The sequence below is a fragment of the Dermacentor albipictus genome, chromosome 4 (genome assembly GCF_038994185.2).
Source record: "Dermacentor albipictus isolate Rhodes 1998 colony chromosome 4, USDA_Dalb.pri_finalv2, whole genome shotgun sequence".
Taxonomy (NCBI): domain Eukaryota; kingdom Metazoa; phylum Arthropoda; class Arachnida; order Ixodida; family Ixodidae; genus Dermacentor; species Dermacentor albipictus.
The window spans coordinates 84,265,327-84,281,637 of NC_091824.1; the positions used below are offsets into that span (position 1 = coordinate 84,265,327).

A 16,311-nucleotide genomic window follows, 5' to 3' on the forward strand; every position below is an offset into this window, starting at 1 on the left:
TGGTATTGGTGGACGCGCTCACCGCATGCCTTACCAATCTGTTCACCAATGACGCACACTACTCTGGTGCCACCTCATAGCGATTGTCGCTGCAGGACACGTCTTGCGTGGCACTACGCTTTTCTTCTCATGCTTTCATCATAACCCTCCTACTTGCGCTCTCTTCGCTGTTGCTGTCTTTCATCACCCGCTACACTCCTGAGCTCGTTATTTCATCCTTCGCTTCTTGTTCGCTCGGTTATGCCAAAGTACACCGAGGATGCTGACACTCAATGCAGGAACGGCGCCTAAGAGCTGTGCTCTAAAATGTGGGTCCTTTGAATTTAACATGCAGCCTTTGACTTGCCTGCAGAAATCTGTTTTTCTGTTTCTGCTAATCATGGGTAGGCATGCTGCATTTAATGCATGGCTCATTGCATAAGTGAGAGATAGGCAATTGGGGTTCCATAGTACTGCATCATTCACTCTTAAAGGGAACGCCTAGTCCATGCTTAGTCATTGATTAGAGTTCTCATATAATGTGAAAGCTTGCATTCCATACTCGTACACATAAATGTCTGCCTGATTCATCACACATTTGTCTGATAAGTTGATAAAGTGCTGCTGTTATGCTTTCTTTATTGCTGTTTAGGTGTTCCCAACCCCTTTCGTTCTCCAGAAAGTTAAAAAAAAGTGCACCAAATATCCCAAGCACTTTCTAAAAATGCGGTGCCCAGGCAGCCATGTTTTCAGTGCAGTACTCGTGTAGCCCATAATTAACAGAAAAGCTATACACAATATACTGATGATGATGATGCTTTATTGGCATCCCCTTTGAGATAGATAAATAGTCACCTAGCCTGCTGGATTTAATCAAATTAAATTTCTTACATGCTTTTCATCTCAGCATTTTGTACACACCTCATTAATCTTTTTTGCCTCCCTCAAAACTTCTTTATCTGCCTTGCACGACTACCTATGCCTGTAACTCTGACAAGCATCATTACCTAGTGTCGAAAACTGCAACTAGGAGCAAGCTGATGGATATATTCATCATCGATTCACACTTGGAGATATGTTTCTTAGCGACAACTACACTGGCATAAGCACAGAGAGTTAACAAGTGAACTGTACTGCACATCATTCAGCAGTGACAGCCTTCCCGGAAAGATGGTATAGATAGGAGGGACGCACCCAGGGCACCTCCTCCTGCGGCGGGGTCGTCCAGGTAGGGGTCCTCAATGGGCAGCCTGAGGAAGTGCAGGATGCACTCGTCCTGGGTACGACTGCCCACATGCTCGCACACCTTGTTCCAGTCCTCGCGATACATCTCCAGGGCTTCCAATAGCAGCAGGGTCTCCTGTTCGGTCCACTCACGCGACACTGTTGCGGCCGCTTTGTGGCGGAGGTACGCCTGCTTCTTGGCATACTGGTCCATCTTGAGGCCCAGAGCGTCACCACCGATGGTCGTTGTGGCATTCGCAGAGCCTCCACGGGCGGGGATGCCCCCTCCATCGTCCTTGCCGGGGCCACCCTCCTCCTTGGCCTTATCCAGGTTCAGCATCTGCTGCGCTGCTGAAGGCTGGAGCCACCCATGTGAACATACCATGCCAGCTCAGCCAGTAGCTCAAGACAATTGGCAAACACCATTAAAGCCAGCCCAATGACAACCTTTTTACACACTCCCAAACAATACCTGGTCTGCAAATGGGTTATCCACTCTATACAGTAAAGTTAATTATTTCAAACTTTCATGTACAGTGAAACCTCGTTAAACCGTAGTCGGCCGGAGCTCGGAAAAAGTACGTACTAAACGGTAGTACTGTTTAAGCGAAATAGCATGAGATCGCCTACTTACCTGTCGAAAACGGAACTCAGAGAGAGTGCGATGAAAGGGGAAGAAACATGCAGTATTTATTCACTTCGCGGGACGTAAGTGTTATTTTCGTTTGATGTCGCGGCGGCCTAGCACGACGACAGCGGCCTCAAACTTACTGAAGCTGCGTGCCAGCTTCTCTGCCAGCCCCCCTCCTCTCGGCAAACACTCGCACGGCAGATTCCTCGTTGGCGTTACGTATTCTCCGTGCAGGTGCGCAGTAGTGCTGCATAAGTCCCGGGGCGTCTTTTTCATTGCCGGGTGCCGGAGTTCGGGAAACTTTTTGTTTGGAATAGTTACGATATCGCGCCCCTGTTCTCCATGCGACGATCGCATTCATGAGGCTGACGTAACGCGCAGCTTCTGCCCCCGTCGGGTCTGAATAGCCCGTGCTGTCGCTTTCCGTGTCGTCCTCATCACTGTCGCTAGTTGACACTTCGTCAACAACAGCAGCAACGATGGTGAAAAGTCGAACCTCGTAGCCGACATCTCTTCGCGGTCGCAGCAGCGCTGCCGAGCAACTTCGCATTCCAAATGCCACACACTGTAGTCAACAGCAGATCCATGTCGTGGGCCAGCGCCGACTTCTTCGTGTCACGTTCGGTAGCACGGACGATGTCTAATTTTTCTTCTATGCTGAGCACCCGGCGTCTTTTTTATCCTAGCTTCGGCATGACACGAGTCCTCGCTTGCAAGACGCCACAACGCTCTCTGGCACGGCGTCCATGCGGCGTCGAAATGATGTTGATGTTGATGCGGCTTCACGTGCGAACGCACAGGACGCTTGGAGGCCGTTGTACCGATCTCTGAGGCTTGTTGTTCTGCCCGGCCGCCCGATGGAGACGACGCACCGCCGTGTTTGCGCGACGAAAAGTGGAAACGCTACGTTTTAACCGATGCGTACGCAATAAGCTGGTACGGTTTATGCGGATACAAAATACATTATGTTCAATGACCGCTGAGTCGGGGAATTAAATTTACTACTTTTAAACCGAAACTACTGTTTAAGCGGGTACGGTTTAACAAGGTTTTACTGTATTGAGAACATTCTCCAAATTATTTAAATGTCAACTCACAGACTAAAAGAATAAAAACTGATAATTGTTTGCTGTATTAACATAACCTTATCTATAAGTTTTGAGTTATATGCATTCTATAAGTTTTGAGTTATATGTAGTGGTTTATAGTTGCTCATAATCTGAGAAAGAATGGTTAGCCAGCCTACGAAAACCGCTGGAAATTGTGCTCGTTTCTACAGAATACATTGATGCAATGGCACTTTGCGCCCCTTCTTCAAGCAGTAAAACAAGCTCTAAAGTTTGCCTCAGATGTTTTCTCAAATTTTCTGGGAAACACCATAGCACTGGCATATTCCTGAACAAGAACCTGTGCATTCTTGCAAACATGAGTGCACGAATCATCCGTCACTTATTTTTGCATGGAATTTCACTACATTTCTTTCCCTTCAATCTGCTCTAGATAGCCTTCGTTTGCTTAAAACCTGATACCACACCATCTTTTATGCATCTTTTCCCACAATACACAATTCACAAGGCCTTCAAACAGTTTGCAAGCATTAGTTAGCTTGTTATATTCCCAGCCGTAGCAGGTGCATTTCAATGTAGGCAAACATTTTCTCAAGTCTACTACGTGTTGCTTAATATTGCTACCTCTATTTTTTTTTTCCTTTGCAGTGCCTACTCCGAGACATTACAATGCAATACTTTTGACAGAGTATTTGTAACACAGACAGACATCCTTAAGCAAACAGGTGCAAACATCAATAAGCAACACAAAACAAGGCCTTCCTCACCTGCTGAGTCCTGGGAGGGTTGAGTGGCTGCAGTCCCGAGGGGGTGTCAGCCAGCACGTGGAAGTGCGATGTTGATGGGGGACCCATGGGGCTTGGGCGGCTCTCTGCATCCACCTGGTAGTTCACCAGACCCCACTGCTCCAGGAATGCATGAACCCTGCCATGCAAAGAGAAACAACAATGCCTTCATTCACGAGCACATAAACCTCTAAAACCCTCTTTTTAACAAAATTATTCAATTCCCCGACAGCTACCACAGACATTGCGTCGTTCCTGTCACTAGTACAGCAGACACTGTCACAGTAAACTGTTGCAATGGGAGTGCTTCACTTGCATCTGCAAAGGAAAGTGTAAATAGTAAAGCGTTAGCAGTGGTCGTGCTGTATAAGGCACCCAATACACAGCGATAAAATTGTTTTGTAGTCTGGAACTTTTTCCACAGTCCCCCTACCCTAACCAGGAGAGTTAAACTGTTTTATAATTCACACTTCTGCAATAATGAAATGACCACTCTTGCTGTGAGATGATGTTCGTTAACGTGAAAGAAATGCAAAAAACAAAATACGGGCGGCGATGAGATCCTGAAATTGCAGCACCAGCTCATTGAAGTGTCATAAAATTTGGGTCTGCTCAACTGTTCCATCTGTAAATAACTGCACTGCATTCCAAATTAGCCAAAGACTCAACCTAGCAAGATTTTTCTAGCACCAGAACAGGCGCACTATGACATGTTACTTTGGAATCTACGACCTCACCTCAATGTACTGTCGCATAGGTTCTTGGCCCAAAATTCAAAGAAGGCAAGGCTGGCATTCATTTACTTCAGCAGTAAACCTCTTTCCAGTAAATGAATGAAAAACAAGTTTTGAAGGGATACTTTATCAATCTATAGTGTGTGGGAATCCTCGGGTCCAATGACCGTTGCACGGGCAGCAAACATTGTGTCAGGCGCACATGCGCCAAGCACATTGGGGAAAGAGGAAACCTTCCCTTCACGGGCAGCGCATGGGAATCGCAAGCGCTATCAGCACCACCGGGTGTGTAACGTGAGATCCCTCGGACACGGCCAGTCTCTCTTTGGTCACCAGCAAGCAGCGAGTCTGGAAGTCCTCGCCGCCGCTCCTGTTTTGCCCATGTGGTTAGCCAACCCTCTTTTTTCATGGCAATCGCCGCGGCCGCCTGTATCCCCAGCTGATAAGTTGGAAGCCCTTATTTACCTAGCATATTATTCCCTTTGAGGGTACCCTCAGTGATGTCAACTATAGCTAGCTGGTCTGCTCGAAGTGTTAGTTGCAATCATAACATATGCTTTCTGAGTGTATGCCGAGGCACAGTGCCATTGACATTCCCCCTCCTTATCCTGACAAGTGACGCATTGTTCTTTGGTGTTTCTACAAGAATTCGTGGTAATGCATGAGGGACTAAATGCAGCAGCCGAGCAAATTAACAAATTAATCACTCATAAATGAGAACATCTACCTCCGAAATGAAACCTTTAAGAAAAGAACCTTCCACTGTTAAGTGCACTTTATGAGCATGTTTTCCTGAGCCACTCACCTCATGATGGCACAAACATCTCCCGCCAGGTTCCTCCGGCATGCAGTGACCGTCAGGTACTCCGTTGGGTTGAGCCGGTATGTGTCAATCATGAAGTTGCGGTACGCAATGTAGCTGCAAAACAATTACACATAGATTAAAAATGTCCTGATAAAATTTTCAGTTAGCTAAAACAATGCTTCCAAGGACTTTATTAGTATTTTGTGCTTCTGATCTGCTTTGCAGAAGGGCATTCACAAATACATCTTTTATTTCGTAGGTTCACATAGCCGACAATGGCTTTATTCATGCAAAGAATGTAAACAAAATCAAAGGAGGCGTGGAGTACACCCAACACAATATTGTGCAAGAGACATACACTTCAGGAGTCTTGGACTTGTTCTTGGCATTGAAAAACTCTGGTAGGGCACGCCTTTCAATTGCATGAATACTGAAAATACAAAATGTAAGAGAACCCACAGGCATTAGGGAAAAGAAAAGCATTTCAGACTGCCAGCACTAACATAAGGCATAAGAATACAAAACAGAGGTTTTACAACAAGAGAACTGTTTAGACCCCAAGTCATTTATGTTATCCCCTATATGAGCAGCCATGAAGATAGTACTGGCTTGGTACCTTAGCATCGAGCTTAGTAAATATTCCAGTTGACAGTTGTCATACCGATAATATTGATCCTGGTAATATCAAATCATCTCTTACATACAGCAATTATTGAACACTGAGGCTGCAGGGAGAACACACAGCATAACATATACAGAAAACATACTGACATTCAACAGAATGAACTTCGTGCATCACCATATGCTTTGTAAGATGGCTTTCCTGTCCAAACCGACCACTGCCAAGCCCATCATAAACAAGAAACAAAGACTTCTCCATTCCCCACAGCATTTAAGGTGCAGTTTTCCAGCTCGACTTGCACATGAATCGTGCAAGTGGAGTTGGAAAACTGCGCATGCCAGATGAATCCAGCTCTATCGCCCTAGTTGTAAAGTAAATTTGATGCTCTGTGAGTGTCAAATGCCACTTTCCTGTTTGACTGACACCTTGAGGTATGCAATGTTTACAGTCACTGACCAAGAACTAAGGTTGCTTTTTCACAACCCTGCTCATACCTCCATCTCTATTAGCACAACATTCAGGACTTCCCCCTAGAACCCAAAGCCCAACAGCACTCACCTGTTGTAGTCAAACCAGGCTGCATAGCTGGGGATGATGATGTGATTTGCCTGCTCGGTGACGTTGTCATCGTGAGCTTCAGCTTTCTCACTCTTGCCCACACCATTCGGGCTGCCTGGTCGGGAGCCCTTGTCTCTGTCACCCTGGAACAAGAGTAAACAACTTCTTTTAGAAACCATGCAACTTAAGTAAACCGTCAAGGGCCTGAGACTGTGTTCTGAGAAGGCAGAAACAGCAGAAGCAGATCTGGGCGAGTTTCATTGACAGAACATTGCCTTTAAAACATCAATCAGATGATCCAACAAATCAACTGCTGTGCAAGGACACTAGCAGAGATTAACAAAAAAGTCTTGCACCCCTGCCCCAACCCCTTTTATTTGATTTCTGTTTCTGGGATGGCAGGTCATGCCTCCATTTTTGTAAAGCACAAACATCATATTTACGCTAATCTAAAGTACACCTTATTTTTTCTGGAAAAATTCACTGAAACATGACATTCGCATCAGAATTCTGTAAATAACCAAAGGTGCAATAGGTTGTGCCTTCAAATCCCATCGCCCAACTCAAATCCCTCCTCCCAATCTTGGTGGCCGTGCTTTGTCGCACTGTGGGTGCAGGAAGTTCCTGCAAGCACCTCAAGTTTGTCATTTGACAGGCCCTACAGCTGGCACCCAACGAGTGACATACGGTCTACTGTGGCTCGGATGCAATTAATTTTTATTTTTAATGCAAGAACGAATCCTTATTTCTCTCTTTTACCTTAAAAATCTGGTGAGGGAACAAAAAATGGTGTGCATTCTGAATTTTTTAAAGTAGGAACGTTGGGGGATGAGCAAAATTAAGGGCAATGCATTTTCCATTACGGCCATGAAAAATTCTGTAGGTGTCACAATTGAGAGTGCATCAACCTCGAGTACATATGGTACTCTGATGGCAGTTTCTAAATGGGAGCGAAGAGGAGAGCTTTAATTGCTACTGATGCTTGACTATGGTGAAGTGCAATAAACAGGACCAACAGCAGGCTAGGTAAACGAGACAAGCACTACTGTTGATGCTTGTTCAGCATGCCCAGTGAATTGCTCAGATAGCACTTTGAATTTCCACCTCAGCATTTGGCATTTTGCATGCTTAAGTGAGCATGCCATGCATGCTGACTTTAAGGGAGCTTCAGAGAATACATCTGGTAGAAGCACAACAACACCAAGGTGTGTGCAAAAGTGATCTTTCAGGATACAGCCCCTAAACAAGTGCTCTCTAGACAGCATACAAGTGAGGGTGAACCAGTGAGCTGCGGGCCACGTAAATGGAGAACCAATAGTGCATTCATTCATATATGCAAATCAGTTCCAGGAAAGGAGCTACTAGAGCAATAATGATGCCAAAACATGGCATCAGATACACCAACACCATTGAGCAAAGTTGATGAAGAAAGGCACTCCAGAAACAAAGCTTTAACAATGTATTTCAGTCGACAAACAGCGCAAGCTTGAAACTGATCTCGAAGATCACATGGATTGTTCACTTGAGACTGAACCACCTCGCAACATGAGCATCAATGTGGCACCAAGACAACCCATGACAAAGGCAAGCTCTCCTGCCATTCACAAAGTACTGACAGGTGTTGTGTTGCAGATGCAGATACATGCAATAGCTTTGTTCATCATGATGATACAGAGTTTGACCTGGCACTGGATTCCCACATTGTTCATCACATAAACAATCTTTTACAGTGTAAGCTGTTATGGGCTCATTTCAATAGCCATTTTGGTTGGCCACGTTGTCCGCCACCAGTGTTCGTCACAGCTATCTCCAGAAATGAGAAAAAGAAAAAAAAAACTGTTCCCACTGGAATCGAACCCGGGACCTCTGCACAGGAGTCAGCTACTTTACGACTGCACTATGCCACCGGTTGCTGGCTGCTGTGGAAACATGCCATATACAAGCACGAGGAGTCATGTGAAGCGAGATGCACGCCGCATGGCATCAATACGTGCACACTTTGCACTGCAGTTGCATAAGTAGATTGAGAAGGCAGATAGGTACAAGGTAGGTAGAGAAGCTTTGAGGAAGAAAAAGAAGATTAACACTTTCCTGTCCGCACCTATTCCTATTGATAGCCCGTTATCAATGGTTCCAAGTTCAAATTTTGCCATGCTCGGGGTGCTTTTGGACAGCTAGTGCCATTCCAGTGCATAAAAGAGGAACTATTTTTTCTAGTTTTGGTTTCATGTTTCTTTTTTTTTTTCACCGTGGGAGGTTTTATCAAACAGCGAATTTCAATGGATTCTGATGAGTCTGCATCAGCATGCTTGTGCGTCCTGCTAGTAACAGCGCAAAATATAGACAAGGGACGAGACAAGAAGACAAAAAAAAAAAAAAAAAACAGCGCTGTGGTGTCTTCTTGTCTCGTCCCTTGTCTATATTTTGCGCTGTTACTAGCAGGATGGATAACCAACAAGCCCAAGCTGCTATGCTTGTGCGGCAATTTGTTATGAGCCACCGCACAAGCACGATAGCCACTAGGGCTAACGTTTTCCTTGGTATATAAAGAACTTATACAGATAGAAAGCTTACATTTGCAGGAATGTTGCATATAGCCTTGCTGTTCAAAACGCATATCTTGAAATTCTTTTTATGTTCTCTTGGTGCAAATATGGACCAATGTTTTTATGGAGTTTCCTTGTTTTCTAACAAATTCTTTTATTAAATTATTTTTTCTAAGAGCTGTTAACAAATGTTTGCTTGAAAATAATATCATTAGAAGGCACATTCCTTCTTCAACAAATTGATACTATACATTCTAATATAAAGTATTTGTGGTAGCAGTAAAAAAATCATTTACTAGACAACCCAAAAACAGCCTATTTTCCTGCAGACAGGAAGGAGATGTACACCAAAATACCAGAATAAAAAACATGTATGCGTACCTGATTAAGTCAAGCAGGCTAGGTGTCTATTTGACACCACCCTGTGTCAAAGGGTGGTGCCAAATAAATTATCATTAGCAGCAGCAGCATCGTATTGTGCCTACTGTCACGCAATGCGAGATGCACGCCGCATGCATGCAAACTTTGCAGGGCAGTTGCACTGTATCAAGCCAAGCATCAAAGAATGTGACATGTGTGCTACGTAGACTCGACACCCGTGTTTACTCTTCGGTACATGTTATGGCACTTCCTCGCAAGGTACGAACCACTGCTGAAGAAGTGTAACGTAGAGCTGCGTGTGCGGCTGCAACCAGGGAATGTCAGGCTCAAGCAGACCAGTGTGCAGAAAGCAGCACAAGCCACAGCTCGCCGTTGACACCCGGTGGACAGTTGAGTTTGTTTTCATGAAAACGACACAAAGAGACTTGGCTGTGAAGACCTTCTAGTGCGTGCTGCTGAAAATGGAGCTGCTATGGAGCTGCTCCATCATCTTACACTGTGACTGTGCTGCGTGTGCCGCACAGGCGTGCAGCTTTTTTTTTGTCTAATATCGCCTTAACTAAAATTGAGCATCAAAATGATGTTCTAGGTGACACGAGATCTTATGTGAGCTCAAGCAAAAGACAAATGAAAAAAGGAAAGGCAGGAGGGTGGCTAACAAACATCCTTTTAGCCTCCCAGCCAAGGTTCCGACATCGAGTATTCGCACCTTGTCATCCATATCAGCCCCATCCAGGTCTATGAGGGTACCTCCTTTGACTGGCTGCAGCTCACTGTCCTTGCTGCTACGTTGATTTGGGTCTGCAGGAAAGAGCACGGATGGAAGAGGGGAGGGAAAGGCAGCTGAAGGATGTGCAACACAACACAACTTTTGGAAACTAAAAGACCTAACTCACAACCAAATATGTGGTAGGCTCTAAACAGTCTTACGAACAGACAAGTTTTACTGGTGCTATGACAACCACTCGGCAAGAAAATATTTCTGTGTCACAGCTACAAAAAACCATGCAATAAATACGTCAACGGCTCAACAGATGAAACACATTGCTCAGGATAGGTGTACGAAGAGCATGATTATCGCAACATTTGCTGCTTAAGGTGCAGTTGCAACAACACATAACAGTTCACCAAAACTGAAATCTGGGTGAGTTTGTGTGGGTCCGTCTCGACAAAAAACCAGTGCAATAATGACGTACACAAGCAAAAAAATTACAAACATGGGCGTTCTTTGCTCACCTGCATCTGTTCCACGCTGGTGTTTTGTTAAGATGAAACCACACCAACTCACCCAGCTTTCAGTTTTGACTAGCCCTAGTGTTTGTCGTTTCTTTGCTGGTCTACGTCTTTTTTGCACTGGTTTTTTTTGTTAAGATGGACATAACAGTTGCTGTGCCCAAGACAAGCAAGAAAAAGTATCATTCAGCAGGAGAACATCAAACAACAAAAATATACTTACTTCAGAAGTGACAAAAGCATGCTGTCAAATATTGTGCTCCTGGCCAGCAATTTCATTCGTCGTTCTCTACGAACTGCCCTGACAGCCGAGTTATTAAGATCAGTGTGGTGCTTTGAGGTTCGCAGTACATTTTCTTTTCTGCATATCAGGGTCTACAATATTGATCAATTGATTCATGGTGTTTAACATACCAAAGGAATCCATCGGCTATGAGATGTCAGGGTAGGAGACATGGACAAAGCCATGGTTCCTATTGGACATGGTATGAATGGGAAGTCACATATCACTGCTTGTCTTGTCTTTTGTGGGGCCGAAATACTGGACATCCGCGTCTCATGCGTGATCAAGTGTGGGACAGTTGAGACGGACAGGCGCTTGGTGTTGTTGCATGCAGTCCCATGAGCTGCTTCTGCGTTCAATGAGCTTCCATTGAGCTTCATTGAGCTGCGTCCATTGAGCTTAACATCTTGCTTGTGATTATCGGTAACCAAACACCACCTTAGTGGTGTGCTACAGCTTGCCTCTGTGACGAACATTCTGTGATATGCACCCAAAACAACGGCAACAGTACGGATGTTGAAGATGACAAGAACCCTAACAAGCGTAACATATGAACGACTGCACCTGCGAGCGTTGGAATCTGTGTATGCGACTGTACTGGAAGCGAAGCACTCTCTTTCTCTATACCTCAACTAATGGTGCCAGGCCGACGGCAACAAGTCCGTACAAGTCGACCATGTACTGATGAAGTCCATTTCCTCCCTCTTCTAGACGAGGGTTATAAGACGTTATAAGAACCAAAAAGTTATAAGAGGACGGAGCTGATCTTGAGCCAGCATCATCCAGAATTAGGCACAGAGCTTTGAGCCTTCACTTTCTCTTTTCATCGAGTGGCTTTTCAAGCTCACCACTCTTAATGTTGCAATGCAATTAAACATTTGTTGTTCGTTACATTACTTCATCTCTTCCTGGGCCCTCTGAGCTGCTGGTCAAACATTCGACTGCTGAGCCAGTACTACACCCAGGAACTCAAGAGCACCTTTGCAACAGTGGAAAGCTCCAGATTAGTTCTGACCCCATGGGGTTCTTTAAAGGCCAACCCCAAAGTAGAGCACATGAGTGTTTTCCATTCTGCCACATTAGAACATTGCCAGCGCAGCTAGAGTACAAACTAGGCTTGTGTAAATATTTGAGACATTAATACAGTCAATTGCAATTATGCTATTTGGTATTCGTTTTGATTCAAACTTCAGTTCTGTAGGCTTCCATTCATTCGACCCTGGTTAATTTGATATTCCGGTTAATGTGATCCCGACCGAAGGGCCCCGGCTAGCGCCCATACATTTCTAGGGGACTAAACATTTGTTGCTTCAATCCTGAAATTGGCCATCGCTGAATACAATCAACATCTAATTTTTCGAGATTGCCAGCTGCCGCGAAAACATCAGAAAAAATGAATGCATGCTTTTTACTGCCCCCAGGGGTTCAAATGGTCACAGGCACGTCCGAGATAGCTCTAAATGCCTGCAAGTACCCTTATTAGGAGTATTGGTGCCCATACTGTGACAGGAGGCGGCAAATGCACACGTGAGTAATTAAAGAATACATACTGCATCCCGTGACAGTGGCCCCTTTCCAGTCATGGTATGCTTCACTGCAATACACTGCATATGCCTGATTTTATAACACACCTCTACTGCGTCAATGCTGACTTTCAACCCTTTGAGGGTCGATTTTTTTCACCATATGCAACCGCCCAGGGTAGGTTTTTTTTATTGCAGATTCGAATTCTTCTTAGGGACTTATTTTGAAAAAAATTTACCATAATTTTTCTAGGGTGACCGTAAAGTGAGAAAAAAATATTTCGTGTGGGTATATATGTGGGTCATCCCACGCCAATTGTCCCTACCTTGGTGCTCGACCATCAGTGATTTCTTTGAAAAAAATTGAGGACTATCTATTTAAAGCAAAAAGTCTTTCTGTAAAACACCACTGCGAAAAAATGTTTTCAGCAGTGCTAGGAACATGTGAAGTTTTTTATAAAGCTCGAAAGTACGAGTCGTAAAAGGCATTGCCAAAAATTTTTCTCTTCTTAAATTAGGCAAGTACACATTTTCCCTTGAGAATGAAGATAGGCTTTTCACTTAAAAAACGTTTTATCAATCTGTATGTTATGATTCAAAATGGACTCACTGCTTCGGGGAATGGAGACCTCCTGAAGACTGGGCTCGGGGGAGGGCTCCTCCATGTCTTTAGTCAGGTCGTCAGATTCGTCGTCGCGGAATGAGCGTTTTTTACCCATGGCCGGGCTGCGCCCTCTGCACAAGCAGAATGGTTAACGCCATACTTAAGAACGTACAAAGAAAAGCCCAGCAGGCCAACAGAAAAAGAGCAGCCATGTTTTTTGTTGTTAATAAGGAACTGTTTTTAAAGGGCCCCTGAAACGGTTCGGACAAATTTTGTAGGCGTGCAGGGTACAGCTTAAGTAGAACATTCGCACCACAATTTAAGAGAAGCGTTACGTATTAATGGAGCTGCAAGCGATTAGAAGTTACCCTCCTCCCTAGCTATGCTTTTCCTCCTCAACTGGCTCGCCAAGCGAGCGGCGCTAAGCTCCGCCTTCACTGGTTCAGCATCACGATGCGACGTCACATCGTTCACTTCCGGTTGTTTTGGAGCACGCCCCCTCCCGCGCGAGACCTCTCCGCTAGCCGCTTGGCCGTCGACCGAGAGCTATCGAAGCAGCGTGCATTGCGAGCATTCTGTCGTAGCGCCGAACATGTCCGGTATTCCGATAACCACAGGCAAGCTGGTCATTTCGGCAAATGACGGGAGGCATAAACTCAAGCTGATGAAGGAACTTTAGCGTAGACGTACGTGAGCAGCCTGATCGGTCTGCACGGTCCAGACACTTGCTGGCACAGCACTTAACCAGTCAAACAAAGCGCTAATATTGCTCTAACCAAGTGTAAAACATTTTAAACATTTATAAAAACAACGTGTTGATGATTGCACTCCTGCGAAAAATGCACACCAGCAGCAAAGAAGAATACACTTCGTTGCTGCTACTGTGTATGGTTGGGCTCTGTGCCACCAGGTGGCTGCACCGTGCAGACCATTCACATTTGCCCTTCTGCTCATCTCGTGGCTCATCCCGGCACAGTTAAGCGGCCAGACCCTGTCCCCTTGCGCTTGCGTTTGCCCTAATACCGGACTAGCGAAACGCTATTGTGTTAGTAATCTTCCGGTGTAAAGTGACGGCCACAAACGCGCAAATCCTGGCGCCGATCGGATACCGGCAGTCCGATGCGCAGCAGCCAGTTCGCTTGTATACTGCCTTGCGGAGGGACACGATGTCGCAGCTTGACATATTGCCAGTCGCTAGGTTTGCAGTCCACAAGGCATCAAAGTCGAAACATGGTGCTCGCGAAAAGACTGAGACCGACTCTGACCGCGGAGCTCTCGTCAAAATGGAGTACGTTGTAACACAAGCAGACGACACTTGCTGTGTGCCAGAAGTGCTGAAGTGTACTGAAAAATTGTTCTTGTGCATTCTCTTTATGTTACTTTCTTTTTATAAAAACAAATGAACTAACATTCCAACTATTACGAAGATTATTTGTTCTCCATAAAGTTGGAAAAATTATGAATCACGCGGCCTGGTCAGCCAATCGGATAGCTCACCCCACTGACGTCATATGGGTGATTTCCGTCATATGGGTAGGGGCGGCTTAAAATTCCTCCGAGCAGCGTGCTGCGATCGGCAGCGAAGTGCATTTTTAAAACCTTATAATAAATTACACGCTTTACGCATAGCACTTAGATGTGTCAATTAATGATCAGAAGGACCTACTCTAACGACTCAGTACGTTTGTAGAAAATCGTCAAAATCGTTTCAGGGTCCCTTTAAAGGCTTCCCCATCTGTCACCTTATGCTGTACTTTATTTTTAAAAAATTGTCACCTGGATGAGCATATGCACAGGTCCACCTCTCCGTCAATGGACATTTGAAAACAAGGTAACGGTCCTATAGATGCCAGCTACAATCTTGGTCCTCACTGGGTACATCTTTTAGTAGCTCCAGTCTTTTAGCTTTTAGTCTTTCGGGAGGAGGTGGAAGGGATAGGGGGAGGGGGGGGTTCAGGGTGCAGTGGTGATAACAGACTTGGTCAGTGCCAGGAGTTGCCAGTCCGTACATGCAACAATGAAGCACAAATTTACTTTGTCCTACCATGCCTCAATTTACATTAAGAAGGCTGCAGTGGCTACCTGGCTAACGCAGCTACCGGTGTACATAGAGGTGCTGCGAAGGGTTAGGGCTCACATCAGCACTAGAACCATGAAGAAAACCAAACCTACTTTATTACAATGCAACTAGAGACAAAGGGAAAAAAAAAGCTAAAGTTGGGGCAACTGGCCATCCCGACTGCGTCAAGTCGGGACAATGGGCATTTATTCGAAATTCGGGACTGCCCCGTTAAATTCAGGACGGCCGGCAACCCTAACTTTGCCCCCAATGCCCATCCATTCAGAGAGCAGGAACTCACCCCTTGCGCTTCCGCTTGTCCAGGGGAGGGGACGGAGACCTCTTTCGTTTCTTGATGCCTTTTCGGTCGCGTTTCTCTCCTTCTCCTGAGAGCAGCTATGATTGGAAAACAAAGCAACAACCCATGTTGCAGCAGGTACACTCACAACACACTAGCTAGGCATGGGTCAATTAAAGTCACACACTTGACTGCCACCAGAAAAAAAAAATTGTTTTCAAGAGCATCGTGGGTGAAAATAATGAACAGGCAAAGGGCTGTTCTTCAGTTAATGGAATTTGATTTACTATCTAGCTAGAAGAACTTGCAATCACCGAATGCCTTAGAGTGCTGCTACCTGTCAATGATCTTCAAAACAAATATCCACCATGTAATTCCAAATGATAATAGCACCACAAAATATACTAGTACACTCAAACCTCGTTATAATGAGATGGTATATAAAAAAATAGAGGACATAACGAAGTAGATGAAATTCCCTTTGAAATCCTCATAGAGATCCATGTTTTTAAAACCTTGTTTTAACGTAGGGAAACTGCCCTGCCAATGCATATAACTAGATACATCTCTGAAACCGAAAAATACCAGATGGTTGTGCACAGAGTACACCACTTTCCTTTATTAAAGTGGAAAGTTGGGTGAGTTGGTATACATTCATAATAGCAACAGCGCGAACAAGACGAGGACGGACTGGAAGGACACAGGACAAGCGCTTTCCGCCCAGTTCGGCACTCATTCGCCGCGGCAGTTTGAAACTCCCACGTGGAATACACCATCGAGCAACGCTGGCCTTTCTCGCTGCTGCACGTGCAAAAGAATAGTGCATTTATTTCTACTGTGCGACACGCTAGGCGTGGCCTTTTCAGATATTCCCGGCACAATCTCTAGCGTCATCATCAGGCTATGCATTCATTTCTCTCTCTCCGTGCAGTGTGCCAAAAGCATCCAGTATGCGAACGCATCCAGTACGCGAGATGTG

The 16,311-nt window shown here is 45.1% G+C and overlaps 1 protein-coding gene across 5 annotated transcripts in view; it reads right to left on the reverse strand.

The window, feature by feature from the left end:
• The window catches only part of mor (SWI/SNF- related protein mor), a 73,570-nt gene that overhangs the window by 30,647 nt on the left and 26,612 nt on the right, over positions 1-16,311 (reverse strand). For all 5 annotated transcript variants that reach the window (XM_065430850.1, XM_065430849.1, XM_065430848.1 and 2 more), the window contains exons 10-17: positions 15,336-15,430; positions 12,982-13,106; positions 10,042-10,133; positions 6,406-6,548; positions 5,584-5,655; positions 5,226-5,339; positions 3,669-3,825; positions 1,174-1,561 (exon numbers count right to left, since the gene is read on the reverse strand). In XM_065430850.1, coding sequence (XP_065286922.1) covers positions 1,174-1,561; positions 3,669-3,825; positions 5,226-5,339; positions 5,584-5,655; positions 6,406-6,548; positions 10,042-10,133; positions 12,982-13,106; positions 15,336-15,430 — 1,186 coding nt within the window. The remainder of the gene's footprint in view (positions 1-1,173; positions 1,562-3,668; positions 3,826-5,225; positions 5,340-5,583; positions 5,656-6,405; positions 6,549-10,041; positions 10,134-12,981; positions 13,107-15,335; positions 15,431-16,311) is intronic.